Source organism: Hemitrygon akajei, chromosome 1, assembly GCF_048418815.1.
Source record: "Hemitrygon akajei chromosome 1, sHemAka1.3, whole genome shotgun sequence".
Lineage (NCBI taxonomy): Eukaryota > Metazoa > Chordata > Chondrichthyes > Myliobatiformes > Dasyatidae > Hemitrygon > Hemitrygon akajei.
Window position 1 is genome coordinate 15,247,319 of NC_133124.1, and position 13,613 is coordinate 15,260,931.

At 39.0% G+C, this 13,613-nt stretch overlaps 1 protein-coding gene across 1 annotated transcript in view; it reads left to right on the top strand.

Moving 5' to 3' along the window:
- eif3hb (eukaryotic translation initiation factor 3, subunit H, b) overlaps window positions 1-13,097 on the top strand; it is a 166,158-nt gene extending 153,061 nt beyond the window's left edge. The window contains exons 6-8 of the mRNA XM_073038438.1: window positions 3,364-3,484; window positions 6,805-6,937; window positions 12,831-13,097. Coding sequence (XP_072894539.1) covers window positions 3,364-3,484; window positions 6,805-6,937; window positions 12,831-12,928 — 352 coding nt within the window. The 3' untranslated portion in view covers window positions 12,929-13,097. The remainder of the gene's footprint in view (window positions 1-3,363; window positions 3,485-6,804; window positions 6,938-12,830) is intronic.
- The last annotated feature ends 516 nt before the right edge of the window (window positions 13,098-13,613 follow it).

Here is a 13,613-nt window from a genome sequence, read left to right on the forward strand (position 1 = left end):
TACAAGCTGTGATAGAAAAGAAAAGTTTTAAATGGTCAATATGTATTTTACAAATGCAGATTGTCCGGGTTTGGTAATTCATGTATGTTATAAATCCCCCTTGAACCATATCGGATCAATTGCGAGAATATAACAAGGCCAGTTGGTCACGTGGTGAATAATCGATTGGGCCTCCTGTGCACGAGAGGCACTGTCTTTTAATGTGGTCAATCAGAAGTGGTTGATTGGCAGGAGGCAAAGAGTGGGACTAAAGGGAGCTTTTTCTGACTGGCTGCTGGTGACTAGTGGTGTTCCACAGGGGTCTGTGTTGGGACCGCTTTTTTTTAGGTTGTATATTAATGATTTGGATGATGGAATTGATGACTTTGTTGCAAAGTTTTCAGGCAATATGAAAGAAGGTAGAGGGACAGGTAGTTTTTAAGGAAGAATAGAATAGAGGCTACAGGAAGACTTAGAAGGATTTGGAGAATGGGCAAAGAAATGGCAGTTGGAACATAGTGTCGGAAAGTATATGGTCATGCACTTTGGTAGAAGAAATGAAAGGGTTGACTTTTTCTAAAGATAGAGATAATGCAAATGAGATGCAAAGGGACTTGGGAGTCCTTGTGCCAGGATTCCCTGAAGGTTAATTTGCAGGTTGAGTCTGTGGTGAGGAAGGCAAATACATTGTTAGCATTATTTCCGGAGGACTAAAATATGAAAGGAAGGATGTAATGTTGAGACTTTATAAAACACTAGTGAGGCCTCACTTGGAATATTGTGAGCAGTTTTGGGTCCCTTATCTTAGAAAGGATGTGCTGAAACTGGAGTGAATTCAAAGGAGATTCATGAAAATGATCCCAGGATTGAATAGCTTGTCATATGAAGAGCATCTTATGGATATAAATTATGGACTTAATTGAAACCTATCGAATGGTGAAAGGCCTTGATAGAGTGGATGTTGAGAGGATGTTTCCTATGGTGGGAGAGTCTTAAGACCAGAGGAAACAGCCTCAGAAGAGAGGGTCGTCCTTTTAGAATGGAGATGAGGAATTTATTTAGCTAGAGAGTAGTGAATCTGTGGAATTTTTTGCCATGGGCTGCTGTGTATATTTAAGGCAGAGGTTGATAGGTTCTTGATTGGTCAGAGCATGAAGGAACACAGGAAGAAGGCAGGAGATTGGGGCTGAGAAAAAAATTGGACCAGCCACGGTGAAATGGTGGAGCAGACTCGATGGGCCAAATGGCCTAATTCTGCTCCTACACTTTATGGTCCTATGGTCTTTCGAGTGTGCACATCATTTGTCTCGGTAGGCTCAGTTTGTCACTCCCGCACTGTAAGTAGCCCAGCGTGTACCACGACTAACGTGACTCAGTAAAATCAATTAATCCATTGTCTGTCTTGTTCTGCGCGTGTGTAACACCTCTAAGTCAGAGTCTCTTGTAACTTTAGCTCTAGTACATTTCTTCTTGGGTATTTTTCTGATTGCAACACACACAAAATGCTGGAGGAACTCAGCAGGCCAGGTAGCTTCTGTTGAAAAGAGCAAGCAGTCAAAGTTTTGGGCCGAAACCCTTCAACAGGACTGGAAAGGAAGAGAAGTCAGAGTAAGAAGTACAAGGTGGTAGGTGATAGGTAAAACTAGGAGAAGTGGAGGGGTGGTACCACACACCACCTTGTACTTCTTCCTTCTCTCCCCAACCTTCTTCCTCTGATTTCTCCCCTTCCTTTCCAGTCCATAGGTTTCCATAGATGATGACTGACCTAATCTCCAGCATTTTGTATGCGTGCTTTGAATTTCCAGCATCAGCACTTTCTCGTCTTTTTCAGATTGTATAGGTTTAAACTGCCTGCCCTCTTGCACACTTTACAGCAATGGCCGCTTGAAATCATATTATTTAATGAGAATTGCATATTGGTGGTATATATAAATTGTACATGGCATTTGTACTCCTTGACAACCAAATGCAGTTTGTATTGTCTGGCTTCTCCAGCTCATGTGGCTGAGAATGGTTGGAAGATCAGGATATCTAGTCTTCAGTCCTTGAGGATTTTGGCAGGATATCTGGCCAGGTGCTAGTCGGTACTGATGTAGATTTTCCATCAGGGCTAAAATACCACAAACTTCGCTCTCTAGTCCATTAGGTATTTTAACCAAAGTAGTTGATTGGGATTCCAGGTATATAATTATTAAAACACAAGTTGGTGGTAGAATGCTGACTATTCTTGATTATCCCTGTTATCTTTAAGTGATATCAGTTATGTTGGGTGGGTGTAGAAATGTTACCTTTCTTGTATCTTTATATGTAGTACTGTGCAAAAGATAAAAGGCACATTTATATAGCTAGGGTGCCGAAGATTTTTGCACAATACTGTATTTGTCAATGTGGAGTGGAGAGAGAATTTGTAATATTTACGGGAGCAAAGTTGTTGGGAATGGCGAGGATCGAGCACAGGGGGAGGGGTGTGTGACCGGTGGCAGAGGACTGCCAGGGGCCTGGGGTAGTGCAAGTGGACAATAGAGACCCATATCAGAATTAGGTTTATCATCACTCACATATGTTATGAAATTTATATATTTTTTGCGGCAGCAGTACAGTGTAATACATTGAAATGACTTCAATACTGTACAAAAGTCTTAAGGTACCGTGGCTATATATATGTGCTTTTGCACAGTACTGTAATCACATATATATAGTTGTTCAGTGAATTTTCCAGTAATTACAGTATAGAAAGTTTCTGTAGCAGGTGTCACAGCACTTGAATCTGTTTATATGTTCGGTTAATCGCTATTACTGGAATGTTGTTATCTCTAGTCTGAATGCGAGATGACCATGGCTGTTTTTTCTTCTCTTTGTTCTCTCAGCACTTCTCTCTTGTTAAGTTCTGTTGTTTAATAGTTAATAAAACAATCAGATACATCTGCAGGTTTTCTCGTGTTTGTGAAATACTGGAGGAACTTGGTAGGTCACCCAGCATCTGTGGAGAGAAGTAAACAGTAAATGTTTCAGGCCAAGACCATTCATTAGGACACGTGATGAAAGGTTTCGGCCTGAAATGTCAATTTTTTTAAGCTTCTCCGTAGATGCTGTCTGATCTGCTGAGTTCATCTAGCATTTTGTGTGTATTACTTTGGATTTCCAGCGCCTGCTGAATCTTTTGTCAATAAGTAATAAATATTGTGCCTCATTCCTGATTTCTGAGGATCCTTTGGATCACAATATTATCAGGATCCATCAGTTGTAATTTCATCTTCACTGGAACTAACATACTTGCATGCTGTTGATATGAAAGTTCAACTTCTATATGATTGCTTTAAGATTTGGAGTAAAAGAAAATATTCTGTGTGGTAAATGAAACCTTTGATGCTTGTGTTTTAACAGAAATCATCTAGAGAAGAACCTCCAGCTTTTAATGGACAGAGTGGATGAAATGAGCCAAGATATCATTAAATATAATACTTACATGAGGAATGTAACTAAGCAGCAGCAGCAAAAACAACAAGTAAGTCAAATCAAATCTCTTGCATTGGCAAAGTTTAGAATCTATACCATCAGTCTGCTATCACTCACTACAGACTGTGGGAGGAACACACTTAGAAGCTGCCCAATGATTATGTCATGGCGGTTATTCTAAACTGTGTAAAATGAATATTTTCTCATTTTTTTCCTGTTCTTTTTCGGCACAGAATGCTGTGTTAACCTCCTTTCCTCCCTCAGGGAAAGGTCAGTTTTACTTCATTTGCTGAGTCAAAGCCCAGGTATTTGGCAACCATCTGAAAGTTGTCTATGTTGAATCTATGAATATTTTGCATCTTTAGATTCACATTTATGAACTTAGTCTCTGTGTGTTAACTTAATACAACCATACTTCATTTGCACTATTAACCTTTCAGGGTTTTAAAAAATTGTGCATTACAAATTAGAAATAAAAATCATTTTAAACTTACTAGTATTTTTCCCTTCTAAATTTAAACTCTGTAATTCACAAGTTTATTTTTGTAATGCACTCATTACATATTGCAAACAGTGAGGTTTTTCATTAAAATTTTTGTTAATTCATAGAAGTTTATTTTCAAAAGCACATTTGTGATCTTTTAACCATTGCTTCACAGAAGGGGGTTGGAGAAGTATGATACTTGGATGATTTGTAGATCTAAAAGGCATTTCCACATTTAAAAAAAAATTACCAGATGGTTACAGTTTAGATGTTGGAGATGGTCAATTAGTTAGCTTGTCACTGTAAATATCTAAAGCCAATTATGTTGTTATCCCATGTAATGTGCACACAGCATAGATTGTCTGGGCCTTGACCCTCCCCTCAAGAGCATTAAAGTAAGAAGGGGAGAGAACTATGTAAGATTTTTGAACAAATTGCTATTTTGGCTGGCTCCTGCTTGATTCAGGAGGCGAGTCAGTTATCTAAGTCAAAGCTGGCAGCAACTCATTAAAATAGAATGCAAAGTTTGCTTAATTTTTGTATTACTTTGCAAACACAGATCAAATGAAATGCAGTGAGTCTGTTAAATCATTTAGTATCTGAGATGGCATTGGAGAGGATCCAGAGGAGGTTGATGAGAATAATCTCTGGAATGAAAGGATTAACATATGAGGAGTGTTTGATGGCTCTGGACTGAGTGGGATAATAAATCAGCCATGATGGAAGGGCACAGCAGACTAGATGGTCTGAATGGTCTAATTCTGATCCTATGTCTTATGGTCTTGTATGAAAAGGCTTTAAGTATGGGCATTTGGGTACATTTAACCATTTGCTAAGTTCAGCACAAGCTCAGCACTTCAAACTTTAAATCCCAAGTCACACAGCATATTGTTGCAGTTTTTGAAATGCACTGTGGTATGTGAACAACTTGACTACCTTTGGAGAAGATCAGTACCATTTGACTAATATATTAACAGTGATCCTTTAGAACGGTGAGGGGCAATCTCATTGAAACCTACTGAATATTGAAATGCCTAGGCAGAGTGAATGTGGAGAGGATGCTTCCAGTAGTGGGAGAGTCTAGGAACAAAGTGCTCTGCCTCAGAATAGAAGGACATCCCTTTAGAATAGAGATGAGGAGAAATTTCTTTAGCCATCAGGTGGTGAACCTGTGGAATTCAGTGCCAAAGATGCGGTAGAGGCCAAGTCTTTAGGTATATTGAAAGCAGAGGTGATAGGTTCTTGATTAGTAAGAGAGTTTAAAGTTATGAGCAGAAGGCAGGAGAATGAGGTTGAGAGAAATAATATGATCCATGATGGAATGGGGGTGCAGACTTGATGGGCCGAATAGTCTAATTTTGCTCCTGTGGTCTTATAGTTTAATTTTTACAGTTGGACTTCATAATTTGTCAATGGTAGGGGAGGTACTAATCAGGCATTTTGATTTAAAAATCTGCAACAATACTGTGCTCTTTGCTAACCTTGAAGACCTTTATGGTAAGCATTTCTTTACTGCACATCGATTGACGGTGTCCAGTTATGTCATCATGTGGACAGCTGGTTGAAAAATTCTTACAGTAATACCAGAAATAAAATGGCATAGACACAAGAGATTCTGCAGATGTTGGAAATCCAGAGTAACACACACAAAATGCTGGAGGAACTCAGTAGCTCGGGCAGTATCTACGGAGAGGAATGAAGAGTCAGCATTTTGGGCCAAGACACTTCAAGAGTAAAATAGAGTGCAAAAAGTACTTAATTTTGTCTTATGCAAAGGAAGATTGCACAGATTGAATGAAATGAAGGTAGTTTTCTAAAGCCACTTGCTATCTGATATATGAAATGGCTTAATTATGTGTAGCTGGGTACATTTAACCACGTGTTCACATGCAAAGCTCCAAATGCCTAGTCACACAGCACATTGTAATTTTTGAAATTCACTGAGATCTGTAAACTATTTGTCTACTTTTGGAGGAGATCAGTACTATATAACTAATGCATGATCTATTAATAAATAAGTGCACATTTTTGACTAAATACAGTATCTTACAGAGGGTAAACGCAAAAAAGAAGCTAAAATAATCCTTTTCACTTTTCTTTTTGTAATTTTTTTTTATTGAAGTTCATCAAACAAACATTTCCATAAGATGTATTTCAGACATTGTACATATATATCATATAATCATATATATCCCAAAATCTCCACAAAGTATTTATCTGGGGTATACACTTATAGAAAAGAGTGGAAAGAAAAAACAAGCAAAAGGAAAGAACTATGTACAAGTAGGGAGTGATCTTTTTTTTAACAACAGATACATTGATTTGTGAGAATAAAATCAGGCCTTTTCTAATAATAAAATCTATTATAGAATATTGAAAATAATCTGTGGGAATTATACTCATTTGAAGTCCAGTAATTATACAAAGTGGTTGGGGCTGTCATTGTGAGCCATTTTAAAACTCAGTACCATTTCCATTTTTTAGGTCTATTATAAATCAAAAATAATGTGAAAACAGTTGAATTTCTCACTAGTTAGCTGGATTCTGCTAATTACACAAGAAAAGGCTTTCGAATCCTGTTGAAGAGGTTATGGGGATTGTCCCTGACAAAACATAGATTTTGGTGTTTAACTCTGCACACACTTTCTCAAATTACTGAAACATTTCCGCCATTAAATGATGAGCAAAATGAGTTCCACTATTCATCTTATTAACAAACCCCAGGCTCATCCAAGTTTCCTTTTGGATAAAAGCGTGGATAGGTGATAATGAATGTTTTTCCTCCCTCTATAATTCCCATCCCTACCATGCAAAAGATAAAAGGGATTATCCAATACAGTTATCTGAAATCCTTGAATTGAGAGCATGCTTTATTTTTCTTGCAGTATCTTCACAGACGCCAGCTGGAAAATAGCCAACGACAGAGCAGAGGAGAGGCACCCTTGCCAGAAGAAGATCCCAACAAGCTATTCAAACCACCACAGCCACCACCAAGACTTGAAACTCTGCTTGTTGCAGGTTAGAGATTTATACGGGAAGGAAAAGAGCAAGCAGAATATTAAACAGTTCCATGTCAAAAGTAGTACAGTTAGGTCCATAGTGAACCTTTTGTGTTCACCCTAAGCTCAAGAGGTTCCGAGAAAGTGCTTTGTACAAAATGCTGATCATCTGTTCTCCCTGGGGTTTCCCTCCAGTATCTTGATTTTTGTTTCTGTAAAGCACCCTCGTTTTTAACGTTCCTCCAGTTAATCATTCTAAATGAAATCGATATGTTAATGGTCCAAAACTTGAGTAGATTAAGAATAAAGATTATCTTTATTTTTTCCCATGAACATCAAAGCATGCAGTGAAATTAATTTCACTAATGACCAGCACAGTCTGAGACTGTGCCTGCAATTTCACCACGCTTCCAGTGCCAACATATCATGTCCACAGCTTTCTAACCCTAACTTCTATGAACGTTGTTTGGAATGTGGGGGGAGACCAGATCATTCATAGGATACCTGCATGGTTATGGGAAGAACATGCAAACTCCTTACAGAGTTGAACCCCGATCAGTTATCACGGGCACTGTAAAGCGTTACTTGACGCTACGTGGCCAGCAGTTTCTATGGTAACTGCTGATGTCCGCCTATTCAAACAGAATTAAACTTTGAGTGTATTCATGCATACAGAGTCTAGGGATAACTGAATGATATATGGTGTTGAAACTGTCACTGTACATCTTTGATGAACTCCAGCTGAAGTCCAATGGAGAAGCATGGTCTTGTGGGAATTCCTCAGCATTACACTGGGGATACACCATACAAGATCTGTGTTGAGTCAGAGCAGGAACCTTTTTGATGGTTATTCTATGCCTGCAAATTATTTTAAACTATTCTACTTCATTTTAATATTTTAATTGTTTCTATGTTTAGTTTAAAATTAACCTGATTTATGTTTTCTATTTTTTAATAACTTAAATTTTGAAATTATTTACTTCACGTTTAATCAGCTTTAAATACCTGATTATCAGAAATATTTAAAAGCTTTCAAAATGTACTTGTAACTTTGACAGGTGTCATGAGCACAGCAGCACAGAAACAAGTCCCTCTGCCCATCTAGTCCATTCTGAACTATTATTTTGCCCAGCCCCTAAACCATAGTCCCCTATACCCCTCTCGTCCATGTACTTATCCAAACTTCTCTTAAATGTTGAAATCGAACCTGCATCCACCACTTCCACTGGCAGATTTAAGCTGAGAGCCAGCTTTGTGTACCATTAATCACACATGGATCACAGACAGTGATTATATGCAGCTATCTTAAGCTCAGCACAAGCTGGACCAATTCCAGTTAGTAGAGAATTATAATTACACTACAGAGAGGGAGTCTAGGACTAGAGGGCAGAGCCTCAGAATACAAGGACATCCCTTTAGAACAGAGATGAAGAGGAATTTCTTTAGCCATAGGGTGGTGAATCAGTGGAATTCATTGCTACAGTCGACTGTGGAGGCGAAGTCATTGGTATACTTAAAGTTGATAGGGTCCTAATTAGAAAGTGTGTCAAAGGTTTCAGGGAGGCAATGGGAGAATGGTGTTGCAGGGGATAATAAATTTGCTTGTTAGAATAGCGGTGCAGACTTGATGGGCTGAATGACCTAATTCTGCTCCTTTGTCTTATAGTCTAATTAGTGCAAGTTTTATGCTGTAGACTGGGTTAGTGTGTGTGCTGTATAAATTCAGTTCAAAATTATTTCTCTTGCAATCTCTAGTGGTGGAAAGGAAAGGAGATTTTCATTTGGTGTCTTGTGGCTTTGCCTTAAGACCAAGCATCCAAAATTAGAGTGTAGGAGTAGTCTCTTTATTTAAAAGCATTACATTTAGCTGTTTAACAGCAGTACAACTGGAACAAATCACATCTTGACATAACTGATAGCAGTAGTTTTTAAATGCTATTTGAAGCATTAAGATTAGGTTTATTTTTGTTGTTGAAGTTTGATCAAAAATGAGCAACTCATCAGTGTTTCTCTAGTTTGCTGTATTGTAGCAAGTGAATAGTAAAAGAAAACATGGGTTGTAGGCTAAGACCTACTTTATAATAACTATTTTCAGCTGCAGCACAGAAGAAATGGCAGCATCCTTAATTTTTCTAATTTTCCCAACTCCATAAGTTGCAACTTTTGCTCAACTATAGAAGTCTTCAATTCGTTTCCTGTGAGACAATATAACATGGTACAGAAGGCGATGTCTCATAAGGGCGTTATCCATCATTAAGGATCCCCTACACCCACGGCAAGCCCTCTACTGTTTCCTGAGGCTGGAGTATTGTGTACAGTTTTGGTCTCCAGAGTTGAGGAAGGACATCCTGGCTATAGAGGAAGTGCAGCGTAGATTCACGAGGTTAATTCCTGGGATGTCCGGACTGTCTTACGCAGAGATGTTAGAGAGACTGGGCTTGTACATGCTGGAATTAAGGAGATTGAGAGGGGATCTGATTGCAACTTATAAGATTATTAAGGGATTGGACAAGATAGAGGCAGGAAATATGTTCCAGATGCTGGAAGAGTCCAGTACCAGAGGGCATGGTTTGAGAATAAGGGGTAGGTCATTTAGGACAGAGTTAAGGAAAAACTTCTTCTCCCAGAGAGTTGAGGGGGTGTGGAATGCACTGCCTCAGAAGGCAGTGGAGGCCAATTCTCTGGATGCTTTCAAGAAGGAGCTAGATAGGTATCTTATGGATAGGGGAATCAAGGGATATGGGGACAAGGCAGGAACCGGGTATTGATAGTAGATGATCAGCCATGATCTCAGAATTGCGGTGCAGGCTCGAAGGGCCGAATGGTCTACTTCTGCACCTATTGTCTATTGCAAAGATTTCCACAGATTCACTATTCTCTGCAAAAAGTATTTTCACCCCATCCTAAATCTGCTCCCCTGAATCTGAAGCAATGTCTCCTAGTTCTAATCTCACTTTCCAGTGGAAGCAATTTCCTTGCCTCTATCTTACCTATCCCTTACATAATTAATATATTTCTACAGAGAAAATTTACAAGAATGTTGCTGGAACCGGAGGACCTGAGTTGTAAGGAAAGATTGAATAGGTTAGGAGTTTTTTCTGTGGAATATAGAAGGTTGAGGGGAGATCTGGTAGAGCTATACAAAATTATGAGGGGTTTAGACAGGGTAAATGCAAGCAGGTATTTTCCACTGAGGTTGGGTGGGACTACAACTAGAGGACATGAGTTAAGAGTGAGAGATGAAATGTATAAGGAGAGCATGAGGTGAGAGGTCTTCACTCAGAGGGTCGTGAGCGTGGAATGAGCTGTGAGCACAAGTGGTCCATGCAAGCTCAATTTCAATGGTTAAGATAAGTTTGGATAGGTAAATGGATGGTAGGGGTATGGAGGGCTATGGTTTGCGCACAGGTCAATGGCAGTAGGCAGTTTAAATGCTTCTAGATGGGCGATTGGCTGTTTCTGTGCTGTACTTTTCTATGACTATGATCCCCTCCCCATTCTTCTGAATTCCAGCAAGTATAGTCCCATGCAACTCAATATCTCCTCGTAGCCTACTCCCTCATCTCGGTAATGAACCTCCATGGTACCACTCCAAAGCCAGTCCTCAAGTCCTCAAATAAGCAGACCAGAATTGCACACAGTCCTCCAGGTGTGGCCTCACCAATACTCCAGGGTTGTAATATAACCTTCCTGCTCTTAAATACAATCCCTCTAGCAATGAAGGCCAGCATTCTATTTGCCTTCTTCATAAACTGTTGCACCTGCAAATCAACCTTTTGCAATTTGTGCACAGGCACTCCAATGTTTTTCTGCACAGCAGCATGCTGCAGTTGTTCACCATTTAAATAATAATCTGAAACAAGAGAAAATCTGCAGTTGCTGGAAATCCAAGCAGCACACGCAAATGCTGGAGGAACTCAGCAGGCCAGGCAGCATCTATGGAAAAGAGTATAGTCGACGTTTCGGGCTAAGACCCTTCAGCAGGACTGAATAATAATAATCTGATCTAGTATTCTTTCCAAAGTTTGTTCTGTTGTACCAGTATTCCTTCAGTATTACCACCCCATTTCAAACTGGAGTGTGTAAAGAAAAAAAATAACATAAGGATGTAAGAACTTGGTTCTAAGTAAGGGAAAAGTGTTATTGTAATTATACTTTCTCTAAATAATTAAGTTGTAGGAAAGGAATTCTTTGATAACTTACAAATGATTTTTCTCTTAAAACCATTACGTTTATGATGAGTTTCACTTTAAATTGTTTAAGAAGAGATTATTAGCTGTGTTAGATCTCTGTTTAATTTCTGATCCTTCAAACTCAAAAACAGCAACTTTCCCCAAGCAGTAAGGCTGATCAATACCTCCACCCACTAACCCAGCCCTCCACATATCTCCCCACCACTACTTTATCATTTCCTGCCAGAGACTCCTTATGTATAGATACCCCTGTGCCTAGTGTTAGTTTATAGACATAACATCAATCTCTGTGTTTAACAGAGGCTCCCAACCTTTTTTATGTCATGCTCTAATGCCATTAAGCAAAGGGTCCATGGACCTGGTATATAAGCTATCTTACCTGGTATATAAGCTATCTTACATATTTATATATTTTGTGGATTTTTAAAATTGTGTTCTTTGTCCAATTTTTTTGTGCTTCATCTGATTCAGAGTAACAATTACTTTGTTCTCCTTTATACTTGTGTACTTGAAATGACATTAAACAATCTTGAATCTTGAATAAATAGTGAAATTTGACCAGTAAAGGCCATTGTGATTGAAGTCCAAATTTTAGCTCATTAAATTGAACTTTGGAGTCTTTTTGTAAATGAGCATCAGCACTTGGCATGGTCTTCGCCAAGAACATATCACACAATGGATAAACAGTAGAATGTTACTCATTTGATACAAAGTCTTCTGCAGCCATAACATCTTGTGGTTACATTAGCATGGAATTGTAGAGAAAATTGTTAGTTTTCAAAAAGCAGCTTTTAAGAACAAGTTATTAAAAAAAAAAGCCTTGATGTTGATCGCATACGGATGTGGCTACTACTGTGATTAAACAAAAGGGTTGGTACTGTATCCCATAATGTTTGGTTAGATTGCATGCATGCACTTTAAAACAAAATGAAATGAGTGTTTTAATTGCCAACCAAAGAAAATTGTGTTTTTCTATGGGGTATATAGAGTACTGTGCAAAGTTCTTAGGCACATCTGTGTAGCCAGGATGCCTAAGACTTTTGCATAGCACAGTATTTGTCAATGTAGAGCAGAGAGTGAGATTGTCAGAGCAAACACGAGGAAATCTGCAGATGCTGGAAATTCAAACAATGCACACAAAATGCTGGTGGAACACAGCAGGCCAGGCAGCATCTATAAGGAGAAGTGCTGTCGACGTCTGTCAGGAGCAAAGGATGTTGGGAGCGCTGCAGGATGGGTGTGGGGCAGGTGGCAGGGAGGGAGAGCCAGGGCAGTGTGGCACGGGTTCAGGCACACCCAGCCCTGAGATACCAGGCAAGGTCATTTGATTCCAAACAATTGGTTTACTGATCATTACAGAATGTCTCCCTGATGTTTCCTGCTCCCTCCCCTCTCCCCTCCCTTTTCCCAACCATGGATCATTCCCCTCTCCCTGTCCCCTTCCCACTCTCAGTCCACAATAGAGACCCGTATCAGAATCAGGTTTATCATCACTCAACGTCTGTCATCAAATTTGTTTTTTTTTCATGCATCAGCAGTACAGAGCAATACATAGAATTACTAAGTACTGTGCAAAAGTGTTAGGTACCCTAGCTATATATATATATATATATACACACACTTAAGACTTTTGCACAGTATTGTAATAGTCCTTTGTAATTCCATTTTTGATGACCAAGTTCTCAATAGTTTTTCCCCTTTCTTCTCAAATCTTTACAGGACAAATCAATGCCTATTGCCAGCAGATCAAGGAGTTCACGTCACAGAGCATGGGCAAGTTATTCATGGCCGAAGCCCTTCAGGGTCACAACAGCTGAGGTCTCCGTTGGAGTGATGTCACTTGAAAGTAGTTTTCAAATTCAACAAAATTATCTTCTGAAAATCAAGCCTGAAGCTGACTTACCTGTAAACTGAGTTTTTGTGCATCTGAAACAGATACCGGGGTTTATATGAATTTAACAAAAATAAATGAATTTGGTGATCAAATTAGTCTCTGTTTTTATTCCAGTTTGAACATTTTAATTAACTAATAGTTGAGAACATCATTTCGATAAATTAATTATTAACAATCTTACAATGGTTCGGTGAGCTTAAAAAGACATTCGTAGTAGTTTGACTATAATTCACTCCCTTTCATTAAATAGTAAGTCTTTTTAAGCTGCAGCAGAAACTAAGGGAAATTTATCTGAAATATGTTACAATGATCTCTCCCTTTCTACTGTTTATTTTAGTTCTGTGTTATCATCCTTGCCAAGATTGCAGTTTAGCAGTTTTAAGGACCTTTTGCTGCCAATATTGTAGTATGTTGAGTGAACTTGGCCTTTTCTCCTTGAGCAACGGAGGATGGGAGGTGACCTGATAGAGGTGTACAAGATAATGAAAGGCATTGATCGTGTAGATAGAGGCTTTTCCCCAGGTCTGAATTGGCTAGCATGAGAGGGCATAGTTTTAAGGTGCTGGGGAGTAGGTACAGAGGAGAGAGATGTCAGGGGTAAGTTTTTT